The sequence below is a fragment of the Kogia breviceps genome, chromosome 8 (genome assembly GCF_026419965.1).
Source record: "Kogia breviceps isolate mKogBre1 chromosome 8, mKogBre1 haplotype 1, whole genome shotgun sequence".
Taxonomy (NCBI): Eukaryota; Metazoa; Chordata; class Mammalia; order Artiodactyla; family Physeteridae; genus Kogia; species Kogia breviceps.
In genome coordinates, this window is record NC_081317.1 from 6,383,556 (window position 1) to 6,409,055 (window position 25,500).

Below are 25,500 nucleotides of genomic sequence, written 5' to 3' on the forward strand. Positions count from 1 at the left end.
ATGTGGTAAAATTACTAGAGAGAGGTAAGTTTGGAGTATATATTGCCTTTGTTTTAAATATAATTTGTGTAATTGTAAGTTTATATAATTTAACTTTGCTAGCATCTGTATTTGACAACCAGCTTCCAAAATTCTGGAAATTTAGGGCTTCCCTAGTGGCGCAGTTGTTAAGAGTCTGCCTGCCAGTGCAGGGGACACGGGTTCGAGCCCTGGTCCGGGAAGATTCCACATGCCACAGAGCAACTAAGCCCTCGTGCCACAACTACTGAAGCCCGTGCTCCACAACAAGAGAAGCCACGGCAACGAGGAGCCCGTGCACCGCAATGAAGAGTAGCCCCCGCTCGCCGCAACTAGAGAAAGCCCGCATGCAGTGATGAAGACACAGCACAGCCAAAAATAAATACTTTTTTTTTTTAAATTCTGGAAATTTAACAGTTGGTTCTCATGAGCCAGCACCAGCCAGTGCTAGAACACTACTATGATTTCTAGCCCATCTAAGGGAAATGGTCTCAGTTTTTGTTTTTTTGTGTTTTTTTTGTTTGTTTGTTTTGAGTTTTTTTGGCCATGCCACACAGCTTGTGGGATATTCTTTTTTTTAAATTTATTTATTTTATTTATTCTTGGCTGCGCTGGGTCTTCGTTGCTGCACGTGGGCTTTCTCTAATTGGCGCGCAGGCTTCTCACTGCGGTGGCCTCTCTTGTTGCGGAGCACGGGCTCTAGGCACGCAGGCTTCAGTAGTTGTGGCTCGCGGGTTTCAGTAGTTGTGGCGCACGGGCTTAGTTGCTCCGCAGCACGTGGGATCTTCCCGGACCAGGGCTAGAACCGTGTCCCCTGCATCGGCAGGCGGACTCTCAACCACTGCGCCACCAGGGAAGCCCAGCTTGCGGGATCTTAGTTCCCCAACCAGGGATTGAACCCAGGACCCTTCCGTGAAAGTGCCGAGTCCTAACCACTGGACCACCAGGGAATTCTCAGAAGTGGTCTCATTTTAGCCTATTTCCTCCCATCCTTAACCATGTGCAGGCGTATTTTGTCAGAGCTATAATCACGGTGTACAGCCTGTTTTGGATCTGGAAAGCAGTATTGTAGTGATGGTGATGGCTATTAGCAGCTTCCCCTGCCTCACCCCCCACCCCCCCACCCCACCCCCCCGGAGGAAGGGGAGTAGCTGGGAGGGATGGAGGTGGCAAGGCAGAAACGGGGGGTCCTCAGCCCTAGCTGCTGCGCGGGGGGGTGGGGGGTAGGTGGAGCTTTTAAAAATAGAACGCCAAGCTCCACCCCTCTATGTTCCAGAGTCTGACTCAACAGGTTTTGGGCAGGGCCTGGACATCCGCATTCGCTGACCGCTCTCCAGGTTATGCTGTCCTGTAGTCAGGGTTGAGAACCACCGACAATGCCAAGTGCGTGATATTTGTTTATTAGACAGGCCTAGAGTCAAGTCCCAGCGACAGGCCACTTAGCCGAAATGAACCAAAATGAGTTTCTTCATCTGCAAAATGGAGATCTACCTCCAGGTTTGTCATGGGTTATAACTCAGGTAACCAAGCACAGTGAATTGTACAAGGAGGGAGAACGGGAAAGAATGATGGATCCTGCAAACACGTGTTGAGTGATGCCTGGGTGCAGGGCCCTGAGCCAAAGGCATCACCCCGGGACTCAGCACTACTATTTACTCCTCTTTTACAGATAAGGAGCCAACAGTCAGGGAGAAGGAGGACTTGCCCGAGCTCTTCCAGCAAGCTGGGGGGCAGGCTCATTACTCAGGATGTGAGTGCTTTGGGTGTTCAGAGAAGAGTGGCGGGGCAGGGGTGGGCGTGGGTGGGGGTGGAGATGGCAGGAAAGCTGGAAAGAGGAGGGCTTTGGAAAGGAGATGGGAGTGTGTTAAGGAGCACAGGAGTGTCTCCTTGTGCCATGGGACCAGCACCCCTAAGCCAGGGGCATCTTAAAAACCAACACATGGAGCATTCCTGGCCTCATGCATACTTCACCTCTTTCCTCTGCAACCCTACTTACCCATAACTCATGGGAAGTCTTAGCACAGTAGGCACTTTCCACATCCTATGAATGAGAAGGTAGGGGTGCTACGCCCAAAGTCACACAGGCAGTGGGGTGGTGTGGCATGAGCTGGTAAACAACGGACCCCTACTCATCCTACAAAACCCCACTTGAAATGCCCTCTCCTGATGCCCAGAACCCCTTGTGCACATGTCTGATTCCACCTCCTCACACTGGCTTCTGGGCTTGGTCCTCTATCTCAAGCCCTACTAGGTTGTGAGCTCCCAGGTGCCTCTTCGGACGTAGTATAATTGAACAGAAGTCGAAAGAGTGACAGAAATGTGGACCCGGGGAATCCTCCTAGCCTTTCTCCTTCAGAATCAAATAGACCTTGTCCTGACATTGATGGTGCTTCTTGGAGAAAATGTGAGATGGACGTGCTATTAAACTTGTTTGGGGAGGGGGGAGGAAAAGCTCCAGAGACAGGGGCAGACACTGAGGTGGGCAGCTCATGGTCAGTGCCGATATCACAAAGTCTGGGTACAGGGTGGCTCTTCAGACAACCCCCTTTCACATCACGGGACGCTTCCGGTGCCCAAAGCCTTTCTCATCCCCCCAGAGGGGATTCTGTCATTAACTTGCTTTACAGAAGGAGAAATAGGTGCAGAGGGTTTGGTGTTCTTGCTCAGCCTTGCCCAGCTGGGATCTGAGCTAGAGTGTGTCTATCTGCTCTTACTTCCTGGGCCGTGCTACCTTTCTGCTCCCCAGATCTCACGTGGATATAATGAGAGTAGCCATCCCCACCGGGTTCTTATGGCTGCGCGGACACAGGTACAGTGACCAAAAGGGGCTGCGAGTCAGGCTGCCGATTCTGTGACCCTGGCAAGGGATTGTGCTGCTTCGTGCCTCAGTTTCCCTGTCTGTGTAGCACTTCACTCATGGATTGTGTGGGGATTCCACGGGGTGACACCTGGCAAGTGGTCAAGACAGAGAACCCACATGGCGCTGTGGCTGACACGCACTCGTTCGGCCTTTGTACACCTCGCGTGGCAGGAGGGGATGGGCTGTGCAGGCCACCTTTGCCCCTTCCCTTCCATGAAGCATCCCTGAAGGCCAAATGTAGCTCATGTCTCAGGCTCCCAGAACTGAAGGAGCAGCCCCTCCCCCACTCCCCATTATATCCCCCCCATCCCCCTCTGCGGGAGGGGGGGGTGCACCGCAGGGGGCTGTCCCTCAGCCAGCCCCAATCAAATATGGTAAAGAGCCTGCAGCAGGCTGGGTGTATTTGCTTAATTCTCCTCTACCCGGGGGCCTGGCCCCCACCTGGGTGCCTCTGATTTCATTAGCATTCTGCCCAGGCCCCCCACCCCTGGCCCCCAACCAGACCCACCAATCCCCCTACTTAAAATATCAGGATGGTGGAGTTTTTTCAGAGAGGAGGGGAGGGGGCCCAGGGTGGAGGAGGGGCAGCTGATTGTGAAGACAAATTCCAAGGCTCCTGAAGAGCAGAGACCTCTTTCTGAGCTGGCCCTGCCATGGAGGGAGCCAAAGGGAGGGAGGCGCTGTCTCAGATGCCCCCCCCCCCCCCCCGCACTTGCACGGGCCCAACAGCGAGCACTTCCTTACCGTTTGCACCCTTCATGCCTCAGCCCCTTCACCCTAGTCCTGACCCAGAGAAGAGCCAACACGCTGGACTGGAGTCTAGATCCCAGACTTAGGATCCACCGCCCCTCCCCCGGGCTCAGCTGGGTCCCCTACCCCACCACAAATGTCCCACCAGCCGCACTCTGTCACTTCCGTCTTTGCACGTGCTGTTCCCTCTGGCTGGAATACTTTTCCCACGTTGTCACGGAGCCCAAACTCTCCCCTCACAGCCCCAGAAAGGCTCAGGGGCTCATCGGCCTCCCCAGCTGCTTCACTTTCATGAACTCAACTCACTTGGACCGCACCAGCCTGTTTCCCTCCATCCCTCTCCAGGGTTCTCTGTGTTGAGAGTGGTGCCCGGCACAAGGTAGGTGCTCAGTAAACACTGGATGAATGAATGAATGACTCACAGCCCAGCTCAGTTTAGCCTTTAAGGCCCCTAATGCCTAAGGCCCAGGAGCTTTTCAAAGGCTGTCCTTTGGGACACCTGAAATACATTTTCTTATTGCCTCCAAAATACGAGAAGGGTAATGACATGTTGACCGCACATGATGGCATGTCAACTGGACACCGGAAGTCCACCACGCTCTTGGCTGTGGATAAAGTGTATTAGCCATGGAGTGACTGACGGAATGGGAGAGGGACACTGCTACTTAATGGGGGGCAACAAGACTTTCAGTGGATAATACATGTGAAGTACATAAAGCCGGGCTAGCCCTGTTTAGGGAACTCTTCCTTATAAATGTGAGCTCTGTTGTGTCCAGAAGCAGCGCTTTGGAGGCAACCTCCCTGCACACCGCGCCCCGCCCCCACCGACACACAGTCCACTTCTGGCCAATCAGCACGGAGCTTCTCTGCGGCCGCTGTGATTGGTTCAGAGGTGGGCAGGGACCCGATGTGGTTCGGCAAGATTCCGGTAGAGAGACGAGGGCTGCTCGATTGTTTAAGCCCCGGATCGAGTGAAGTCCCACCCTGGATGTTTCAGTTTTGCACACATTATCTTAGTTCTGCTTAAGCCACTTGGGGCCGGTTTTCTATCCGTCGTAGGTAACAAGCCCGACTAGAACACTGCCCAAGCCCCACGTATACCCGGACCCTGGCAGAACTAGAGTACTGTGCCCCCCACTCGGGGAATCCCTACCCCCGAGTTTGCGGTGAATACAGCACCAGAGGGATGTGTATAATCTCTGCTCTGCTCGCAGCCGCGCCGCTGCCACTTGGGCTGGTCGTGGGTCCCTCCCTCAAACGATTTGGGATGAAGGTCTTTGCAGCCTGTTCAGAGGGGCTCCCATTAGCCACAGCATTGTGCCGCGGGGACAGTTAGGATGGAAGGGCTCTGGGGTCCGATCCCACCCCTGCCAGGTGCTGACGGCTGTGCAGCCTTGGGATGGTGGGTGACTCCTGTCTCTGAGCCCCAGAGGCCCTGTGCTTCTCAACTTGGAATTTACCAGTACTGCAATTATCAGTTAATTGCCTGTCTCCTGTTACTTGGAAGCTCCTAAGGGGTGATGGGTGGATGTCTGCCCAGTGCCCCCACATCGTATGAGCTCAGGAAATACATGTTGAGTGGAGAAGCCTCTGTTTCTCACCCGTAAGATGGATTATTTTTTTGTTTTTTTTGGTCCCACCACGTGGCACGCAGGATCTTAGTTCCCCGACCAGGGATCAAACCTGTGTCCCCTGCAGTGGAAGCGGGGAGTCTTAACCACTGGACCACCAGGGAAGTCCCCAAAATGGACATTTTGATAGCCTTTTGTAAAGATGAGGGGTTAGCATGTACACCCTGGGATTAGTGGGGGCCTCTTCAGTGAAATGATGTGTTACTGCTATGAAGGGGGTCCCGGCAAGGGCTCCCCGTGGACAGTGACTTCAACCAAAGAAGTGACATCAAAGGTGGCACGGCAGGCACCAGAACAGCTGGGCGAGCAGGGCCGGAGGGATGGAGGCAACGGTCAGAGGTCTCCACGATGGAGCTGGAAGCCCCTCCCCTGGGCTGTTCCTGACCCTGCTCTAGTGACAGAGGCTTCTCTTTGTCTGCTGTGCCCAAGACTGGGTAGCGCTGAAGACACCCGAGCAGTCCTCCGGGATGGACACAGCTGCCGCTGAGAGAGGGGTGGAGACACTGTCTGCACCCCTCCCCTCCATCTCACCCTGAACATGCCAACAGACAACGGGAATAAACAAGCCCCACTCACTGCTGCCCGCCCCAGGGTGGGGCTGGGGGTGGAGGCAGCAGGAGAGCTGTTGCCTTAATATGGAGCTAGTTTGGGTTGGGACCGTTCCCATGAGGATCCCATGAGGGATCCAGCAGCTGCCAGGGGTGTGCCTGGGTCCTTGTCCTGCCCTCTCGCAGGGACCCGCCTGTGAGGTGCTAATAATAGCAATGGCAGTAATGATAACAGCAGCGGCTGGCCCTGTGCCACTACGATGTGAAAGTACTGCTGCCTATCTGCGCCCTCACAATTCACTCGCCATTATCCCCACTTTACAGATGAAGAAACTGAGGCTCGGAAGGGGGAAGCCCCTGGCCCCAGGGAGCCAGCTGGGGTCGGTCGCACTCGCTGGCCTCACTCTGGCCCCCCTCTCCCTGGGGCCCTTGGGAGCATTAGGGGGCCACTGGCCTCCCACCCTTGGCTACTGACTCCCTGGAGCTGCTGCCCTTCTGCCAGGACCCATGGGAAGGTGGGGAGAGGAAAATCTGCAGTGCAGAGGGCAGCCCCACTCTCCCAACCTCTGCTGTAGTTCTTTTGAAGAAAGCAGCGAACATTTGCCACCATCCCCACAGAGCCCAAGAAGCTGCCTCGGAGCTCTCCAGAGCCCTGACATTCTTCTGTGCAGGCTGAGATCTGGCCCGTGGGTGCCAAAGGGGACACACCCTGCCCCTGGCCTCCTTGGAATGGGGCTCACCCAGCCTGTCTCCCTCCTCTCTGATCAGGGCTCCATCCCACGCTGTCGGCCCTGTCCGCAGACCCACTCTTCACTTAGATTTCCATCTGGTTTTGGTTTTACGGGGTGGAGGAAGGGGAGGGTTTAGGGAGAATCTGAGTGCTGGCACCCAATGGAGGTTAACCCGATACATTCGCTTCTTTTCTTAGCGCCCCAAGTTCTGTGAATTTCCCCCTGCTATCCGCCTCCACAAACCCCAGGGCTGTTTGATTATCATGTAACCTGCTTCTGATGGACGCTTGGACATCAGAGTCCTGGGTTGAGAAAGGAGCCAGCATCGAGATCAGCTTTCCTACGAGTGCAAACACCGTGTCTAAACCAGCTTTGCTCAAGCCAGAGATCAGTTGAGTGCAAGCGTGCGTGCGTGTGTGTGTGTGTATGTGTGTGCATGTTCTAGACATGTGGTGAGAACCCATCTGCCTGAGGGAGCATATCTGAATATCTCAGCCTTCCTCCTCAAGCCATCTTATCCACAGACCTTCTAGAAGTTGCAATTAATCTCTAATTTGAATTTTTTTTTTTTTTGCGGTGCGCGGGCCTCTCACTGCTGTGGCCTCTCTCGTTGCGGAGAACAGGCTCCGGACGCACAGGCTCAGCGGCCATGGCTCACGGGCCTAGCCACTCCGTGGCATGTGGGATCCTCCCGGACCGGGGCACGAACCCGTGTCCCCTGCATCGGCAGGCGGACTCTCAACCACTGTGCCACCAGGGAAGCCCTCTAATTTGAATTTTTAACCTCAAATGCCACATTATAAAAATAGTTGTGTTGTGTTTTATAGACGGTATTTGTCATGAAATTATACATGGTTATAATTTATGCTGTGCAAAATAAAGCAAGATGCCCATGCCATACGGGAGGAGGGGTCAGTTCCAGCCAGGCTGGGGCTGCAGCAAACTCACCATCCTTCCACAGAGGGCACCCTAAGGTCACCAGGCAGGGCTGGGCAGGGGCAGAGGGGTCTTGGTCCTGTGTGTGTGTTGGATAACTTGTCTCCTTTTTGGAAATCATAGTTAGGAACCAGCAAAGGTCACTGGGGTCAGCTTCTGGGGCCAAGAACTCTGTTCCTAATCTCAGCTCCTCTTCCTGTGGGACCATGGGAAACTTCTCCCTCCTTGGTTTTTCCATCTGTGAAAGGGGTTTGACAGTCCTAAACTGTGCATCTGCCTCCTCCTCCCAAGTATCAGGGAGAGCGAAAGAGAAAACCAATTGGTGTTTACTGTGCACCTACCTGAGGCCAGGTGGGCCTAGAGCTGAGCCCCTACCTGCTTGACTTTATCAACTCCTCTGAACAACCCAGGCCTCAGGTACTAGCGATGTGTCCATTTTGCAGATGAGGAATTTGAGGCTCAGAGAAACAAGACACTTTCTCGAGATCACCCAGGAAGTGGGGGTGAGGACGGAGCTGGAATCCCACAGCTAAGCTGGGTCCCCACCGGCGGCACATCCTGCCCCTGAGAAGGCGGGGGGACCCACTGGGACTCTGGAACCAGCTCTCCGCTTCTATGCCCGTGTCGCCTTCGAGCTGCATGGGAACAATGGGGACCGTCCCTGTCCCAGGATCCTGGCCTGCCTGCCTGGGTCGAGGAGCAGCTCTGGTTTCTGTCCAGCAACCCTGTGTCCCGCGCTATCACCTCTCTCATGCATCCCTTTCTAAACAAACCCGGAGAGGCTGGGCGAGGTCAGAGTGAGCACAGCCAGGGTCTCCGGGCCGGCAGGGGTGGGGAACACGCCCAAAACAAGGGCCTAAGGCCTGGAGCCCCCGTGTCCTCCATACATAGCCCACCTTTCTGGGCCTCAGCTTCCTCATCTGGAAAATGGGGCCATAAGACTGCCTACCTCCTAGAGTATCTGGGAGGAATGAATGAGATGATTTACACAGAGGGTTGAGCACGTAGTAGGTGCACAATAAATGGTCCTGTTGGGATCTCGGGGATGGCGGCAGTGATGAAGATGAACACACTCCAGCGCCACTCAGCACAGCCCGGTCACCCAGCCCCCGACTCAGCCACCAGCACCCCAAACTCCCCCCACTCCCCCTGGGAGGCAGGATCTGCAGTCAGACAGCTGGGGCAACCTTCTTCATCTGGCTAATGGGTCTGCTAAGGAAACTGCCATCTCAGAGTCGCTGTGCGCCTGTGGCTCACAGCCCTAGTGCTGGGGGTCCATGTCTTGGGCGGAGCCATCCCACAGGGGGATCGGCGAGCCCCATGTTGGGGGCCCCCCCTGCCTCGGGTTCTGCACGGCTCCTGGACCCACCCCTCTCTGACTTGGGGTGTCAGATCTCACAGCAGCTGGGCCGGAGCAGACAGTTAGGGCTTGTGACCTGCTCCTTTGGAGATGGGGCACCCCAGGAGGCTCTGAGCAGCCAGGACACAAGAGCTGTTCCCAAGTCAGCCTTTCGCTTCCCACAGGACACAGAACGCCCAGGCAGCAAGAGCGCTACCAGGGAGGGCCGGGGTGCTCTGGGCACTCCAAACACCCACAGGTGCACAGAAAGCATTCCCGCCCCTCCTAACACAAAAATCGCACGTCTTGAAGCAGGCCTTGCTGGTTGGCCCTCTCCACCGGGCTCCCTCCCACCCCCTCGGCTCCTGGAACAGCCCATCTCCTTCTCACCTCTGAGCCTCCGCATCTGCTGTTCCCTCCACCTGGAGCCCCCTTCCCAACCTCTTCTCCTGGCTAACTTCACTCATCCCTTTAGATCCCTTCTGAAAATCCACTTCCTCCAGGAAGCCTCCCCTGAACCTCCAGGCCAGGTAGGGCCCCCATTATCTGTTCTTACCTCCTTCATAGCAGGGAGACAACACCCTCTTATTTCCTGATGGGACCCCAGGAGCCAGCCCTCGGTCTGGTATGGAGTAGATGCTCAACAAATATTTGTGGAAAGAAGGATGGAGGGAAACCTTCCCCATTTTCCCCCCTTGGAGCTCCGATCTGCCCCCAACTTGAATCCGCTGCAACAGCAATAATTTTCTTCAAATAACGATCCCACTTTCAGCTGCTTTAGATCTTTGCCTTTTCTTTTTTCCTTCCCAGTGAAACCAGAGTAGTTCGTTTTCACTTCTTGTCTCCAGCAATTTCCCACGTCGAGCCCTGATACTCTCCTCGCCTCGGGGTGAGGTGGCAGGGCAGCCAGCTCTGCAGGAGAGGCTGGCCTTCCAATAAGAGCACGATGTCTCTCGGAAATACGAGATTCCCAAAGGCTGGGGTCCCTCCTCGGCCCCAGCTCCCCGGTCACAGCACAGCCCAGAGCCGTCCGGCCTGGGTCAGCTATGGGTCAGGCTCTGCCCAGTGGTGTCCCTGGAAAAGTGGCACCTTGCTCAGGCACTGTGGAGGTTTGGGGTGAGAACCGAGGAGATGGGTGGCACAGTCCCTCCTTGGCAGGGCCTGGGACGCTTCCAGCAAGAGGACACTGCGGCTGCTTGGCCACCTGGGAGCCCAGCGTGGGGTGGCCAGAGCTGTAGCTGGGCTCTGGGGATCGTAGCGTATTTCGTGGGTGACCTTGGGCGAGTCACTTTGCCTTTCTGAGCCTCAGTTTCCTCATCCGTAAGATGGGCCCAGTACCGCACCTGCCTCAAAAGGCTGCTGAGAGGACGCAGCGTGAGGCTGCTTGTGAAGCAATGAGCTCGGGGCCAGACAGAGGTGAAGAGCTGGGCGTCGGGGGCTGCCTCTGCGCCCTGCTCCCTGGTCAGGGACCACGCCTTGCCTGTCCGCTGATGCCTCAGACAGCATGTGCACCGAATGAATGAATGAATGAACGGGTGAATGAATGAATGGAACCAAGTAGCAAGGCGTCTCTTGGAGGGGGACGGGGAGGCATGGTGTTTCACACACAGTCTCTTGGGGGAAGGGAAAAAGGCCTGTTTTCTCTATCTTCTTCATGAGGGAAACAGGGAACAATGGGCCAATTTGTCTTTTCTCCCACTTCTGGGATGTTTTCCTGGATTTTCCTCCCTAGTCTGGGACGCAGTCCTTCCTCCTCCCGGTTTGAGCTGTGGGGATGGTGCTTTAGATCCTGGGGAGGCATCCGGTTTCTTGCCACACGGGGAGGATGTCACATCTGGAGGCCCCTGTGGCTTCCTAGCCCGCGGGGTTAGTGGTGGGCGTGCTGCGGGGGGCGGGGGGCGCCTGGCCTCCGTGAGGGCGGGGCCAACCTGCTCTCTCTCAAAGGTGAGTTCATCCTCTGCCATCAGCCACCGACTGCACATTCCCTGAGGGCAGGGGCCGCGGCAGGTGCATTTCTGAACGTCCGCCTCACTCAGCACGACAACCGGCTCCTCACTCCGTGTTTCACGGGGTCGTGAAAAGGGTGTAAACCCCGAGGCTCCAGGCCTCGTGGGCGGGTCACGTAACTGCTCTCAGCCTCTTTCCCAACTGTAATCATAATAGCAGCCACCTTTTCTGAGCTTCTTCTGTGATCAGCTATCAGCTTCCACCACTCCCCTAAATTCTTTTTGTTTGTTTGTTTTGGGTTTTTTTGTTTTTCTTTTTAATTTATTTTTTGGCTGCGTTGGGTCTTCGTTGCTGCGGCGCCGGCTTTCTCTAGTTGCGGCGAGCCAGGGCTACTTTTTTTTTTCTTTTTTTTTTTTTTCAGGGCTACTCTTTGTTGCTGGTGCACTGGCTTCTCACTGCGGTGGCTTCTCTTGTTGTGGAGCGTGGGCTCTAGACGCGCGGGCTTCAGTAGTTGTGACTCACGGGCTCAGTAGTTGTGGCTCACGGCTCTAGAGCGCAGGCTCAGTACTGGTGGCGCACGGGCCTAGTTGCTCCGTGGCATGTGGGATCCTCCCAGACCACGGATCAAACCCGTGTCCCCTGCATTGGCAGGGGGACTCCTAACCACTGCGCCACCAGGGAAGTCCCTCCCCTAAATTCTTAAAACCACCCTGCAAGGAGGCATGATTCTTCTCATATGACAAACGAGGTGCTCAGAAAAAAGAAGACACTTGCCAAGGTCACATGACTGGTGAAGGCCTGGGGGAGGCCTTGAGTGGAGGTCTGTGATGCCCTGTCCAGGGCACTGTCCCCATGCAGACAGACCACTGGATTACTGGTTCTCATCTGCAAGAAGAGAGGGCTGAAGACTGAGCCGGAGGAAGATGGAGAGGTGGAGAAGGAGGCCCCCAGGTCCACAGGGTGCCAGGGGGAGGTGCAGGAGAGAAGCGGAGGGGTGCCAGGCTCTCCCGAAGGTCCTCACTGTCTCGGGTGGGGGCAGCCAGAACCTGAGCCCCGGGCGGCCCGGCTGCCCGCGGCACCATCTTGAGAGCATTAGGGGCTGCTGTTCACAGATGTTTTCTGTTACGTGTTATTTGTTAGTCTAATGAAAGGAGGTGCACGGGCTTTCAAGACCTCGGCATTCTGCGGGGGCTTTATATGGGAGGCCGGCGCAGAGCTCTGGCGGCGAAAGGAGGCCGCGAGGCCCCTGCCAGGCGCGCCTGGCGGCTCTGGCTTTGATTCCGAGGTTTGCAGCCATCCGCGTGGTAATTCCAGCTCTGGTTAAATGTCATTTCTAATAATGCCATCTCTGGTGTGTAAACGGCTGCGCCCGGGGCAACAGGGGCGGCCAGGAGTGGGAGGCCACTGGTGGGGGAGGACAGGCAGGGAGGCAGGATGGGGGACTGTGGACAAAACCTGGGGCAAGGTGGCCGCCCTCCTGGGGCTGTGGATGTCCTCCCCCAGGGGACCACTGCTAGGGGAGCCTGCAGGGCGAGTGGAGAGGAGGAAAGAGCAGCTGGTGGGCAGGACAATGGGAGGGGGGCTTTTCCAGTGATGAGTGACGAGACCCCCAGCTCAGCAGGGAGGCTTCTGACCACCCCACCTCACCCTGTCACCCTGGCAGCTAGAGGGAGTCAGGATGCTTGAGAGAGAGAGAGAGAGAGAGAGAGAGAGACATATCTTCCCCCGTGGCAATGTCAGCTCTTTGGGTGGCCTTGGGCTGGTACCCAGTAGGTGCCCAAGGAGTGCTGGCAGACGGTCAACAGTGACTGTGCTCTCCTAGACCCAGCAGCGCGGCTTCCAGCGTAGTCAGGTCTCTGGGGACGCCGCTCTGGGGAGCAGCACCCTTCCCCCACATACTGAACCCTTCCAGGTGCTTCCAAATGATGCCCGGCTTCCCTGGCAGCTCCACCTGGCCTCTCCATCCTCCCACAAGAGGACCATTTTCCACTCAGGCAAACTGAGGAAGATGACAGAGGGGCAGCGTTAGCCCTGGAAGGAGCCTCTGAGAGCACAGCAGTGCTCACCTTTGCATGCACCTAAAAATCACTCGGGGCCCTGCTAAATGCAGAGGTCCAGGCCCGGGCTCCAGAGGGTGTCATTCCATGGGCTGGGTCCTGGGAACATGCATTTAACCAGCTCCCAGGGTGATTCGAATGCAGTGATTCCTGGGACCACTGTTTGTAGACAAACAGATGGTCTGACCCCCTCAGATGCGGACACGGAGGCACAGGCCAGGGTCAGGGCGTGTCCCGAGTTGTAGGGCTGGGCCAGCCCCGGTGTCCTAACTCCTTGTCCAGGGCCCTACTGCCTCCCGGGCAGCGACGTCACAGGAGGTGACACATCTTCCCTCGTCAGTTCTTAAGCACAGAGGTGCTTGCTCAGCTCTGGGAGGAAAGGCCTCTGTAGAAGCTTCCGGGTCTTGCAGCCCCTGGGCCTCCTGATCTCACTGCCCCCCACCCCAGGACCTTCTCCAAAGACCACAACCCCCCCAGCAGCCCCCATCCACCTCTCGGGCCACCAGGTCCCAGCTTCTTGGCTTCTCTATAACCCGTCACCCCAGCGTCCTTCTAAGGTCTCCACTGCCCCCCAAACCAGAAGGTCCCGGCTGCCCCTCCCACACACAGGAAAGCAGAAGGGATCACAAAAGAGGACCAAAAGTAATGTCTTCCAGAGCCTGCTTCATTTTTAGGACGCAATAAAAGATATCATTAGCCGTAAAGGGCCCCATGTGGACAGCATCCTGTCATCACGGTGGCCCCTTGGAGCCGGGCTGGGAGAAGCAGCTTCCCAGATGTGGAAGGGACACAGGGCGAGGGGGCCTGACTGGCAGGGGGCAGGGAGAGCATCAGGGTCATGGAGGCGGTGACCTTCACTCCCAGGACATCTGGAGACGCCCCGAATCCCAGGGAGGCACGGCCCCTTCCTGGCAGCCCGCTCAGCGCCCTCCGGGCAGGGAGTGCCCTGCCACATGCCTCCGGCCCCTCGGGGCCGCCCGGCACCCTGTCTCCCTGTGTCGGCTCAGCGTGGGCGCTGGCCGAGATAACTTTCCCCAGCTCTGTCCAAACAGGAAGCTCCCACGGCGCTTTCCTACTCACCACCTCGAAAAAGGCACTTAACCCTTGGCCCATCCCCGGCGCGATCAGGCGCTCATCTATCCACCAGCGGCCTGAGGCCACGCTGGCCATTAAGAGCCTGGACCTGATCACCTGGGCCAGGCTGGAGCCCTCGGGCCGGGGTGTGAGGGTAGGTGTGTGTGTGTGTGTGTGTGTGTGTGTGTGTGTGTGAGCAGCTTCGTGTATGGGGGGGCGGGGATGGGGTGGGCTGTGCATGTCTCCGTGTCTGTGAGCCTGGGAAAGCCAGTCCACCATGTGGTTCCCAAATACCAGCCCATGACAGTTTTCGCCAACCTACCGCAAAATGAGAAAAAGAGGGGCAATTCGCAAGTTTTTGTGTTAAGCCACATGAAGTCCGTTTTGAGGATCATTCTTTACTCGGAGAGTAAGATGCTGAAAGGTTCTTTTGGGCTTCCCTGGTGGCGCAGTGGTTAAGAGACCGCGTGCCGATGCAGGGGACACGGGTTCGAGCCCTGGTCCGGGAAGATCCCACATGCCTCGCAGCAACTAAGCCCATGCGCCACAACTACAGAGCACACGTGCCACAACTACTGAAGCCTGCGTGCCTAGAGCCCGGTGCTCTGCAACAAGAGAGGCCCCGCTTGCTGCAACTAGAGAAAGCCCGCGCACAGCAACAAAGATCCAACGCAGCCAAAAATAATACATAAATTAAATAAACAAATGTATTTTTTTAAAAAGATGAAAGAAAACAAAAGATGCTGAAAGGTTCTTTCTTGGATAAACGGATAGGGGCAACAAGATGGTAGTTGTGAGTAAATGGCTTTTCTTGGCAACTTTTAAAACTGCCCACTCTATGCCAGTTCTTCGAAGTGCCTGGAAATTCTCACTGGGGTTTGACATCTGAAAGTCTGGGCAGGTGGCTGGAGGAGGTCAAGTCTTGACACAGAGTTGGCGCTCAGAAAATGATTGTTGAATGAATGAGTGAATAAATGAATGAATCAATATGGAAGCTAGGGGTGGACTGGGAAAGGGGGCCTGTCCTATGGCTGTTCCTCAGAGTCACGGACCCTCCACACCTCTCCCGTGTCCAGGAGGCCATTCTGGACGTTTCTAGGCAGGAGCGGGTAGAAGACGTCCACTTGTTCTCACTCCTTCCCAAACCTCCCAAGCCAGACAGTCCCGACGCTGCCAGGACTGACCCGTCTCCCATACACCTGTGACCCAGGCCAGGCTGCTGAGGATGTGGAAGGGACCCCTCCCTTGGCTGTCTCGCGGCCCCCTGAATGCAGCCCACAGCAGTCTGGGAGTGGGCATCCCTGGCCAGACCACCCAGCATTCTGGGGGCTCCGGGGAGGGCTTCAGCCAGCGGTAGAGGGCAGGGGCTTCGGGACAGGCCTGGGCTGGAAGCCCGTATTCATTCGTGGGAACTTGGCAACTGCTCGGCTTCTCTGAGCCTCACTGTCCCTCCCCATAAGATGGGGATAATAAAAGGACCCACTTCCACGGTTGGTGGGAAGATAGTGAGGCGTAAGAGGCATGGGGCCCCGGCCAGCAAGGAGGAAGCAACGGGCCACTCTCACCACGTCCCATCAGGGGTTCATCCCTTCAACTCCATGGCCTCTAACCCCAGGGCAGCACCCTGGTCGGGATCCCACACTGACGCCCCACTTGGAGGCTGTGTTCAGGGACGCACTGGCTCACCCTGAAATCACTCCCGAGGTTCTCTTCCACCTGGGGCTATAGCCACTGCCCTTTGGGTCTGGCAAATCAGGAAGGCCTCCCAAGTTTTGCCTTGTTCTGGTTGACCTCACATCCCCGCCCAGGACAAGCCACTGAAGACCCTTCCTTCCTGTCTCTATCCACTTAGAAACCTAACACGGCACTGAGTCCATCCCAATAGCCCCGCTCTGTGCCAGCTCTCAAGGCCTCCCTGCCCGCGTTAGATCCCCAAACAAACCTTAGCCCGCGTCTCCCCAGCAACTAGATGGGGCTGCCCCTCTCCCATTTCTCCAGCCCAACTGCTGAGCTCTGCAGGCAAGAGCAGCTTGGACTTGCAATCCAAAAACAAACCCCACCCCTCCGTTCCCAGGTGGGAGACCTCAGGCAGGTTGATTTGCCTCTCTGGGCCTCCCCCAAATAGGAATGGCAATCACTAGCCCTGCCTGACACACAGGGCTGCTCTGAGCCTCTCCATGAGCTGTAATGGAGGCCCTTTATTTAGCACCTACTACGCGCCAGGCATGGTCTCCCACGGCCACTGAGGGTCCACCCTGTAAGGGACATTGCTGTCCAGCATTCCCATTTCACAGATGGCAACACTGAGCCTCAGGGTACTTTCTAAGGCCTCAAGGGTGGCGTGCCAGCAGGCATCATCACTTCTGCTCCAAAGTCACTTTTCTGGAGTCTTCTGGAAGGGAACAGTGACAGCTCCTGCCCTGTTGAGCTCCTGCTCACAGGGAAGGGCCCTCATGGGGGTGCCAGCTGGTCTGAGGCCCCCGTGCCAGGCCCCCAAGCACCACCTAGATGATCTATAGAGGAGCAAGACCACCCTGCAACCACAGACAACGAACGAAATAGCAAGAGTGCTCCCTCTGACAAAAAGCCAGAGATGTAGACCGTCGCCCCCACTCCCACCAGCGACCCTGGTAAACCCAGCCGTTCTCAGACTGGATGCCCTGGGCTCTCAGCTTCTAGGCCTGGTTCCTCAGCTCTCACCACTCCTGTCTTTCTGCTCCTGGGCATGTGCTGTGGGATGCCCTCACCTGTCTGGGGGTCCAGGCCCAGCCAGGACCCAGTCCTCAGAGACTCCACCTTCCTGGGGAGACGGGCCCATCCCGGGGCAACTTCTCAGCCCGAATCACATCATGATGAGAGACAGGAGCAGCCCCACAGACACTGTGTGCCACCTCCCATTGTTCAGGTGGGGAACTGAGGCCCGGAGAAGGGATGTGACAGGCCCGAGGTCACACACGGAGATGGCAGCAAAAGCCAGGACCCGATGCTGGGCGTCCTGACCCCCCCCCCCCCATCCAAGGCTCATTCACAGCAGATGGCTCTGTCCCCCCTCGCCACCCCTCCCCCAAGGAAATGGATGGAGGGAAAGGAGGGGAGGGGAGAAGGGAGGAGGGAAGGAAAGCAGGCTTATCTTTAAAAGGCCTGGTTCTGAAGAAACCCTTTTGTCTTTATCCCTCACCAGCCCTGCTCCTGTTTCACAGGCCGGCCCCCTCCGTCTCCTTCCTCCAAGGCCCCAGAGGCTGCGGCTGCCACCTTTCAGAGCCAGTTAGAGGGAGGCCGGTTAAAAAGTCAGATATGGGGGACTTCCCTGGTGGTCCAGTGTTTCAGAATCTGCCTTCCAACACAGGGGATGCGGGTTCAGTCCCTGGTCGGGGAACTAAGATCCTACATGACGCGGGGCAACGAAGCCCGTGCACCGCAACTACCGAGCCGCGCGCTCTGGAGGCCACGTACCACAACTAGAGAGAAGCCTGCACGCTGCAACGGAAGACCCAGCATGCCGCAGCAAAGATCTCGTGTGCAGCAGCTCAGACCTGACGCAGCCAAATAAATAAATAATAATTTTCTTTTTAAGTCAGATACGGAAAACAGTATGGCAGTTCTCAAAAAAGTCAACGTAGAATTACCACGCGACCCAGCAATTCCACTCCTGTGTATATGCCCCAAAGAACTGAAAGCAGGGACTTGAAGAGATATTTGCACACCCATGCCCCTAGCAGCATGATACACAACAACCAAATGGCAGAAGCAACCCAAGTGTCCACCGACAGATGAACGGGTAAACAAAATGTGGAATATTATTCAACACAGTGGAATATTACTCAACCTTAAAAAGGAAGGAAATTCTAACACCTTCTATGACGTGGACAAATCTTGAGAACATTATGCTAAGTGAAATAAGCCAGACACAGAAGGATAAGTACTGTATGATTCCACATACATGAGGTCCCTAGAGGAGTCAAGTTCATAGAGAGAGAGACAATAGAATGGTGATTACCAAGGGCTGGGGGAGGGAAAACAGGGAGTTAGTGTTTAATGGGGGCAAAGTTTCAGTTGGGGAAGATGAAACAATTTTGGAGATGGATGGTGGGGATGGTCATACAATGTGTGAATGTACTTAACGCCGCTGAACTGTACACTTTCAAAATGGTTAAAATGGTAAATCACACGTTAGGGGTATCTGACCACAAGAAAAATCCAAAAATTGAAGGCCATTCGGCCCGTCTCTCAAACTCCGTGGTCCCTTCAGGCCCCCCCGCTCAGACACTCAGCCCTGCCTTCCACCACCGGCAAGGGGGAGGTAGAGGTCCCCACCCAAACCAGGCTCATCCTTGGCTTCCTGTCACCCATCCACAGGTGTGGCTCAGGGACCAGCTCCGCGAGGGGAGCTCAAACCCCCTGGCCGGGGTCCCAGCCCACCCCGGCTCAGCCTGTGCCCTGAGGCTCCAAGCGCCCCACTGCCCTGAATCTCCGGGAAGTGGACCCACTTGGTCCTGGCATTTTCTGTAACGCGTCCCAGCCCCACCCGGGCCAGGCAGCCTCCCCAGGCTGGGGGCCTCACCCCTGCCTGGCTCCAGGGGTTTCGTTTATTTTCAGTGTGTCCACATCCCTGTTTCTGCCCTGCCCACAGGAGGGAATGCTTTAAAGAAAATCTCAGTTATTAACGTGGTTTCTTTTGTTGTAAGTCAGTGCAAAGGCGGCAAACGAGAGTTTATTTTCCTAACGTGCTTGGCATAGCTCAGTGCCCCGGCCCAGACCTCAGAGTTTGATTTGGGAGGAACCCAAGACCCCGATTTGCTCTGAGTCACCAGCGAAGCCACAGCCTTCGCGGTCAGTGCCAGGGGGAGCCTGGTCCGGGGCAATCGTCGGCAAGAATAGGCTACATCTACTGACGGCTTGGTGAAAACAAAAGATGGAAAAATATATTCAAAAAGCTTTGAGACTGCTAATCTGGCAGGTTGAAGATATATCAATTTTCCAACTCATCAGTTTCCCCATTAACCTTCATTTTTCTCATAAGGCGCACCCCATCTCTGTTTGGTAGCAGTCGCTTTCTTTGGACCTGGAAACAGCTCCAGAAGCCACAGGAAAACCCACTTCTGAGTATGTCCAAATCTTCACTGAGGGGCCAGGGTTCCCTGTGGGTCCAGGACTGGAGGACGAAGCCACAGCCCGGGACCCAAGCCTGCCAGCCTGGGGTCCAGAGCCGCAGCATCCCGAGGTTTGGTTGCCTGCTTTGTAAAGGGGTCCAGTGATGCAGGCTGGGCTCACCAGGATGAGGGGATGAAAGATCCCCTCTCCCCCAGCTTTGGAGACTTCAGGACTAGGGAGTCCAGCGGCAGTGGTGAGGGGACCTGCTTGAGGGAGGAAGGAAGGAAGGAAAGAAGGGAGGAAAGGAAGGAAGGAAGGAAGGAAGGAAGGGAGGGAGGGAGGGAAGGAAGGAAGGAAGGAAGGAATGAAGGAAGGAAGGAGAGTGGGACACAGGCCTCTCCTCCATCCACTTTCTGTCTGCAGGCCCAGACCCAGCGAGCAAGCCAAGGGATTCTCCCAGGCACGGGGGCTGCCTCAGACTACCCTCAGCCCTGCCCCCCACCGCCTGGCAGTGGGCACCCCTGGAATGAGCCCAGTTGGCCTTGGGGAGCTGCTTGACTCGACATAAAACATTTGGATTTCATGGCCTAGTGATTTGTTTTCAGTCTGCGGAATGAGTATAGGGTTACCGCCTTTTAATTTTGCCAAGTAAGGACATTAAAATAAAACAATCTCCAGTTATTATCCCTATTTCATAAAAGAAAGCGTGTTTTAACACCAAAAATGAGTAGGAAAGATCTAATGCCAAACAAGAGACTCCTTTAAGCTGGATTTTAGAGCTTCAGGAACTCTCCGTATTGTCCACGTTGCTTTCCATTTGCACAGGCCTGGAGCAAATCTCCCCAAGGGCTGAGGGCCAGGAGGACGGAGCTTGGGGGTGGGGGGTCCCTTGAGCCTGGCCCCAACTCTGCCTGCGGCCCCTTGTCCCTCACAGATGAGAAAGGCGATCCCCACCTCTGGAAGCAGACCAACTGAGGGCATCAGGGGCCCCCAACCCCGTCCCACCTGACGCCACATCCAGGGTGTCCTCTGCCGCGGTACCTGGGAACTCCCCGTGTGCAGAAGCCCCTCCTCAGAGAAAGGGCTCCTGGGCTCTCAGTGAGGGTGGCCTGACCCCAGGGGGGCTGCTGCAGAGGCCTGCTGCCCACCCAGCTGTCTGGGGGCTGCCAATGGCCCTGTCCAGGTACCTGTGACCCCAGCTGTTCTGGGACTCCCCAGGAGAACCCACCATTCAGAGCCCTTCTATGCTGTGTCCAGGAAAAGCAAGACCTTCCCCCGTGCATCCCCACGGCCAGGGGCTAGGACGGGAGCGGGGCACCCACCCCGGCCGGCACTTGAGTACAAAATGCCCTGCCTCCTTCCTTCTCTCCCCCTCCCTCCTGTACGCCTGTCTTCTCCTTTCTTTCCTTTTCCCAATTTGCTCCTCCTCCTCTCCCCAACCCTCAGGGCCCCCATTCGTCAGGGCAAAACCGAAGACCTCTCCTCTGCCCTGCGGGGAGGCCAGCCCAGAGCCAGCAGAGACCCGAAGTGCTCACACGACTCCGGCTGGCCGGCCCCGCCCCCTTACCAGAGGGCACCCCACTTTACCCTTGGCCCAAACCAGACACCTTCCTTCCACTTTTCCACTAGGGAAACCCCAGCTCCCAGGAGGGGGTCTACCCACTTCCTGATCACCTGGGCGGGTGAACAGATGCCAGCCTCCGTGGCTGGCGGGAGGCGGATGCCACTGGGAAAGATGGCACCAGCTGAGCGCTCTCTGAGGTGCACTATGCAAGTCTGGTGTGTGTCAGGTGTCCCTCATGACCTCACAGGCTCCCGAACAAGGTTTCCGATGAGGCTGGCGTCACCTCCGTTCTCCCTGCACCTTCTCTCATCTGAAAAGCGGGGCACACAGCCATCCAGAGCTCCCCTGAGACCCAGGGGCTGGTGCGGGAAGTGGCGGGGGGGGTGGGGGTGTTGTCCCTGGGGACAGGTGGGAAGGTTGCTGGAATCAGGCGGGTGACTCTTAGGGGCCCAGAGCCTCCAGCAGGGCAGCCTGCTCCCCAGAGCTAGGGGAGCAAGTGGGCAGTGTTCTCAGACGACCCCACCTCCTTTTCAGGGCTTGGGTGAGCTATGGGGTCTCCAGTCCTCCCCCTCCCTCCAGAAAACTCTCCAGGGCTGGGATCTTTGCTTTATCTTCATCTTCTCCTGCCCTAGCCACACCCCCCTTCCTACCAAGGGCTCAGGGCCCAGCAATCCTCTGTGACTTTTTGAAAAAAGCCACTTGGGTGGGTTGTTTGTTTTTAAAGCCCTTTCCTGATGACCTTTAACCTCGGCAGGGGAAGAGAGGCCTAGCTAGCTCTTCGGGGCTGGGTCATTCCCCCTAGGGAGCTGCTAGTGGGGCAAACTGGAGGGGGGTGGGGGGTGGGGGGCAGGCATCGGTACCCCAGCCAGGAAATCCATCTTACAAAAGCCTAATAGTCGCTGGATTGGTATCCTGGAGCTAGAGAAGGGGGCAGAGTCTGAAACTCGGCTGTGCGACCAGGTCACTTTGCCCCTCGGAAGCCTCAGTTTCCCCAGCAGGAATCGCACCCGCGTCTCAGGCTCTCTGGGAGTGGGGCCTCCAGGGCCGCCTCCGGGGTAGGGCACAAGGCACACAGCAACCCATGCTTCCAACGACTGGAGGTGGCTCCGGCCAAAAGGCAGTGCCCTCCGCCAGTCGAGAGCTCCCGTTCCGCAGCCCACCCCATCGCGACATACAGCCTCAACGAGGGCTGCGGCGGCGGCGGGCCAAAAGCCATCACTCGGCTGCAGTGCCCGGCGCCCGCGCCCCCGGAGGTCCTGCCGCGGCGCCTCCTTCCCAGGCTAGGGTGCGGCTGAGCCAGCGCCCCGCATCCGTCGCCTGCCCCGTGCTCGCCCCTTCGGACCCACGAACCTCCGGCCTCGCACCCCTGCAGCCCCCGCAGCCCCGTATTTCAGTTCCCACGGCCCTCGGCAGCCCCGCCCGGACCCCCGGGCCGGCCCCGCGCACTCACCGTCCTGCGGCGCCGCCTCGCTGCCGCTGCTGCCCCCGGACGGCTCGCGCGCCGCGCCCTCCCGCGCCTCTGCCCTGGCCGCGGGGCGCGCCGCCAGCCGCCCGGCCGCCGCCACCTCCTCCAGGTCCAGGAGGTGGCTGACCGTGAAGTTCTTGCGCGCCTGGGCGCAGTCGCCGGGCCCCAGCGCTGGCGGCGGCGGCGGCGGCGGCGGCGGCGGCCCCGGGCCCAGCGCCGGCTTGTCCGGGGCGAAGGCGGCGCCGGCCGCCGCGCTGTCCATGCCCGCGGGCCGCCCCGGGGTCGCCGGCGGCGGTGGCGGGCGCGGGTCCGAGGCGGGGGTGGCAGGCGCGGGTCGGAGCGAGCGCGCCCCGGCCGCCCCGCGCTCGGCCCCGCTCCCGGCCGCCTCCTGGCTCCGCGGCCGCCGCGGCCCGCCCGGCGCTGACGTCGGGGGAAACCAACTTTCTTCCCTCCCCTTCTCTGCCGCCTCGCTCGCTCCCAAGTTGCTCAAACGGGAGCTCCTCCGGCCACACGCCCCTTCTTGAAGCAGACCTCGCCCCCTGCCTCTCCTCCTCCCCCTCCTCCGCGCCTCGCCCGCCCCCATCGCTGCGGCTGCGGGGAGGGAGGGGGTCCCGACTGAGTCTGGCTGGAGGCTGGCGGCGGGAAGGGGGAGAACAAGGGGTGTCCTCCTTTCATCCTCCCCACCCACATTTTGAGGAATGGGAAAGTTCAGTGTTTGGGTGTGTGTGTCTTTTTTTTTTTTAATCCCCCAACAAGTGTCTGGGGAGGTGATAGGGGAGGGATTAGCAGCTCCGCTTCCATTTACAAATTCCTCCGCAGAGGAGGGGGCAGCGACTCTGAGACAGTTGCCAGGGGAGATCTGGAACTCCCAACTCCGTTCTCACCCCCATGCACCCCAACGCCGTCCCTGATCTGACGGAGGAGTCCTGGCTCCGCCTTGTTCGCTCCACCTGGCCCCAGGTGCTCTCCCCCAGAAAGCAGCACATCCTCAAGCTTCTGGGGGTGTATGCATCCCCCCCCCACCAACACATACATCTCGGAGCCCACCTCCAGGATGCTCCAGGCCCTCCCCAAGGAAAACCAAACCGGGAGGAAAGAGTTTCCCCCAGAATTCCTAGTTTACACACAGAGGGTAGATAGACAGCCAGACTGACAGCCAGACTGACAGATGGGTGACAGGGAAACAGAGAGGACAGCCTGAGTCTCTGCTCTTGTTTTTGTTTTGCAAGGAAAGCACAGAAAAGATGCCCCCGGTGGTGAAGCTGAGACTGTAAGCCCTCCAGATGCTACAGTTCTTTCCCCAGGAAGGCTGCTTGGAGGCCTGGCCGACCCTCTGTAGTCCCTGCCACCACTGTAGAGCCATAATGTTTTTTGTTTTTTTTTTTTTTTTTCTGTACGCGGGCCTCTCACTGTTGTGGCCTCTTCCGTTGCGGAGCACAGGCTCCGGACGCGCAGGCTCAGCAGCCATGGCTCACGGGCCCAGCCGCTCCGCGGAATGTGGGATCCTCGCGGACCGGGGTACGAACCCGTGTCCCCTGCCTCGGCAGGCGGACTCCCAACCACTGCGCCACCAGGGAAGCCCAGAGCCATAATGTTATAGCAACAAAGATAAGCCCACAGGGAGAAGGCCTTCAGAATCTCCTTTCCCCACTCACGCACAGAAAACCCACCCTGCACATACCCCCTGAAAACCTGCAGACCAGCAGCCCAGGTTCTGCATGAGTGAGAGTTCTTCCCAGAAAGGAATCACCCCCAAGATGAGGCTGAGTGTCCCCCAAGGTGGCATTAGCCACAGCAATCCAGAGAGGCACATGCGTGGGTAGGTTGAGGATTTGGAGGTGATGAGATGATGAGATTCTTTTTCTTTGGAAAGTTGCCCCAACGTGTGTCCAGTGAGATAGAGACTGACAAAAGAGGTGGCGCCAGGGGGGTCCCAGCACTGCCCACAGTGTAAGTGGCTGAATGACTTTCTAAGGGACTGAGCAGGGTGGGGCGGTGACTGGGCTCTAGGAACTGTCTAGAAGGGCCTTCCCCCTGCTGGAGCACCCAGAAAGCCAAGGGTGGGGGCACTTATCCCAGGAAAAACACAGCCCAGCGTTCAGAACAGCATTGGTGTCTGCCATACACAGCTGTGTGACCTCAAACCTGTCACCTTCCCTTTCTGAGCCCCAGCTCCTCCCTTGTAGAAGGGGTCTAATGAAGTACCTACCTCCTGGGCACCATGCGGATTCCATCACAGGTGAAATCCTGGGCCTGTGGCCTCGAACACAGAAGGCTGTGAGCATCAGCTTGCAGAGCTGGAAAGGGCCTGGACATCACCTGGGTTCAAATGCAGACCCTGCACTTCCTAGCTGTGGACCTTAGCAATCTACTCGCCTCTCAGTTGCCTCAACTGTAAAATGGGCTCTTAGGAGGATTATGTAGGTTGATATACGGGGGGCACCTGATACCTGGCGAGCACTCAATTGGTGTTAACAGTTACCATTTTTAAAACATTTATTCCAAGAAGCAGTGGAGGACGGTGATGGCAAACTCAGACTCTAGAGCTGGGGTGGGGGTGGGGGTGGGGACACATGAATTTGAATCTGTTCACTGCCATTTACTAGCTGTGTGGCCTTGAGGGGGTCACTTGCTGGTCCTCTCTGAGTCTGATCCATCATCTGTATAATAAAAGGGCCAATTCGAAAGGATCCTTGTGAACTTGGCATTATCAATGCTGTTGTTGTCAGGTTGTTACTACGGTTGCCAGTCCTGGGGCTGGTGGCCGGGGTGGTACGGGGATGGCAGAGGGGGGCAAGAGGCGTAGCCTGCTATTCCAAAGCTCAGCCCTTGAGCAAGAGCTCCAGGACTGACGCAGCCTGGAAACGCACCCAAGGAAACTCCAGTTAACCTGGGAAGGATGGAACTCATTACCCGAAAGGGATACAGCTAAACGATAAATAACTTGCACGGTGATTTAGATAAATCCTGCGATGCTAACCCAGAGCAAGGAATGAAGGGAGCATAGGATCCCTTGGAACTTCTCTGTTCAAAGAGTGGTTATTGAGCCAGGCCCTGCTCTAGGCAGAGGGGATGGGGAGGAAGGGAAGGGAACAGAGAGGGCCCCTGCTCTCCAAAGAGGAGTCCATGAGGAAGTAGTTGATCCTCAATTTGTTCCTCTGTTGGAGGTTGGATCCTGGGTCTGACCACGAGTAAAACTGCATATTTGCCCCAGTCTCAAAAACTTGCATGCTTAAAAGAAAAAAAAAAAGTTAACTTCCCTTGTTACAGAAGTAATATGCTTAGGAGATTTTAGAAAACATAAATAAAATTAAGAAACTGAAAATACATATATCCCACTCCCAGAGATTTCTGAGACACAGTAGGTATTTTATATATATATATATATATATATATATATATATATATATATATGTTGCTTTAATGAAAGAGATTGATGATAATCATCCTATTTACTCAATATTGAATTGAAGACCTAGAAGAAGCAAT

At 56.8% G+C, this 25,500-nt stretch overlaps 1 protein-coding gene across 1 annotated transcript in view; it reads right to left on the reverse strand.

Moving 5' to 3' along the window:
* Positions 1 to 22,273, reverse strand: part of PRRX2 (paired related homeobox 2) — a 48,286-nt gene extending 26,013 nt beyond the window's left edge. Inside the window, exon 1 of the mRNA XM_059072024.2 lies at positions 21,997 to 22,273. Coding sequence (XP_058928007.1) covers positions 21,997 to 22,273 — 277 coding nt within the window. The remainder of the gene's footprint in view (positions 1 to 21,996) is intronic.
* Positions 22,274 to 25,500: the final 3,227 nt, after the last annotated feature.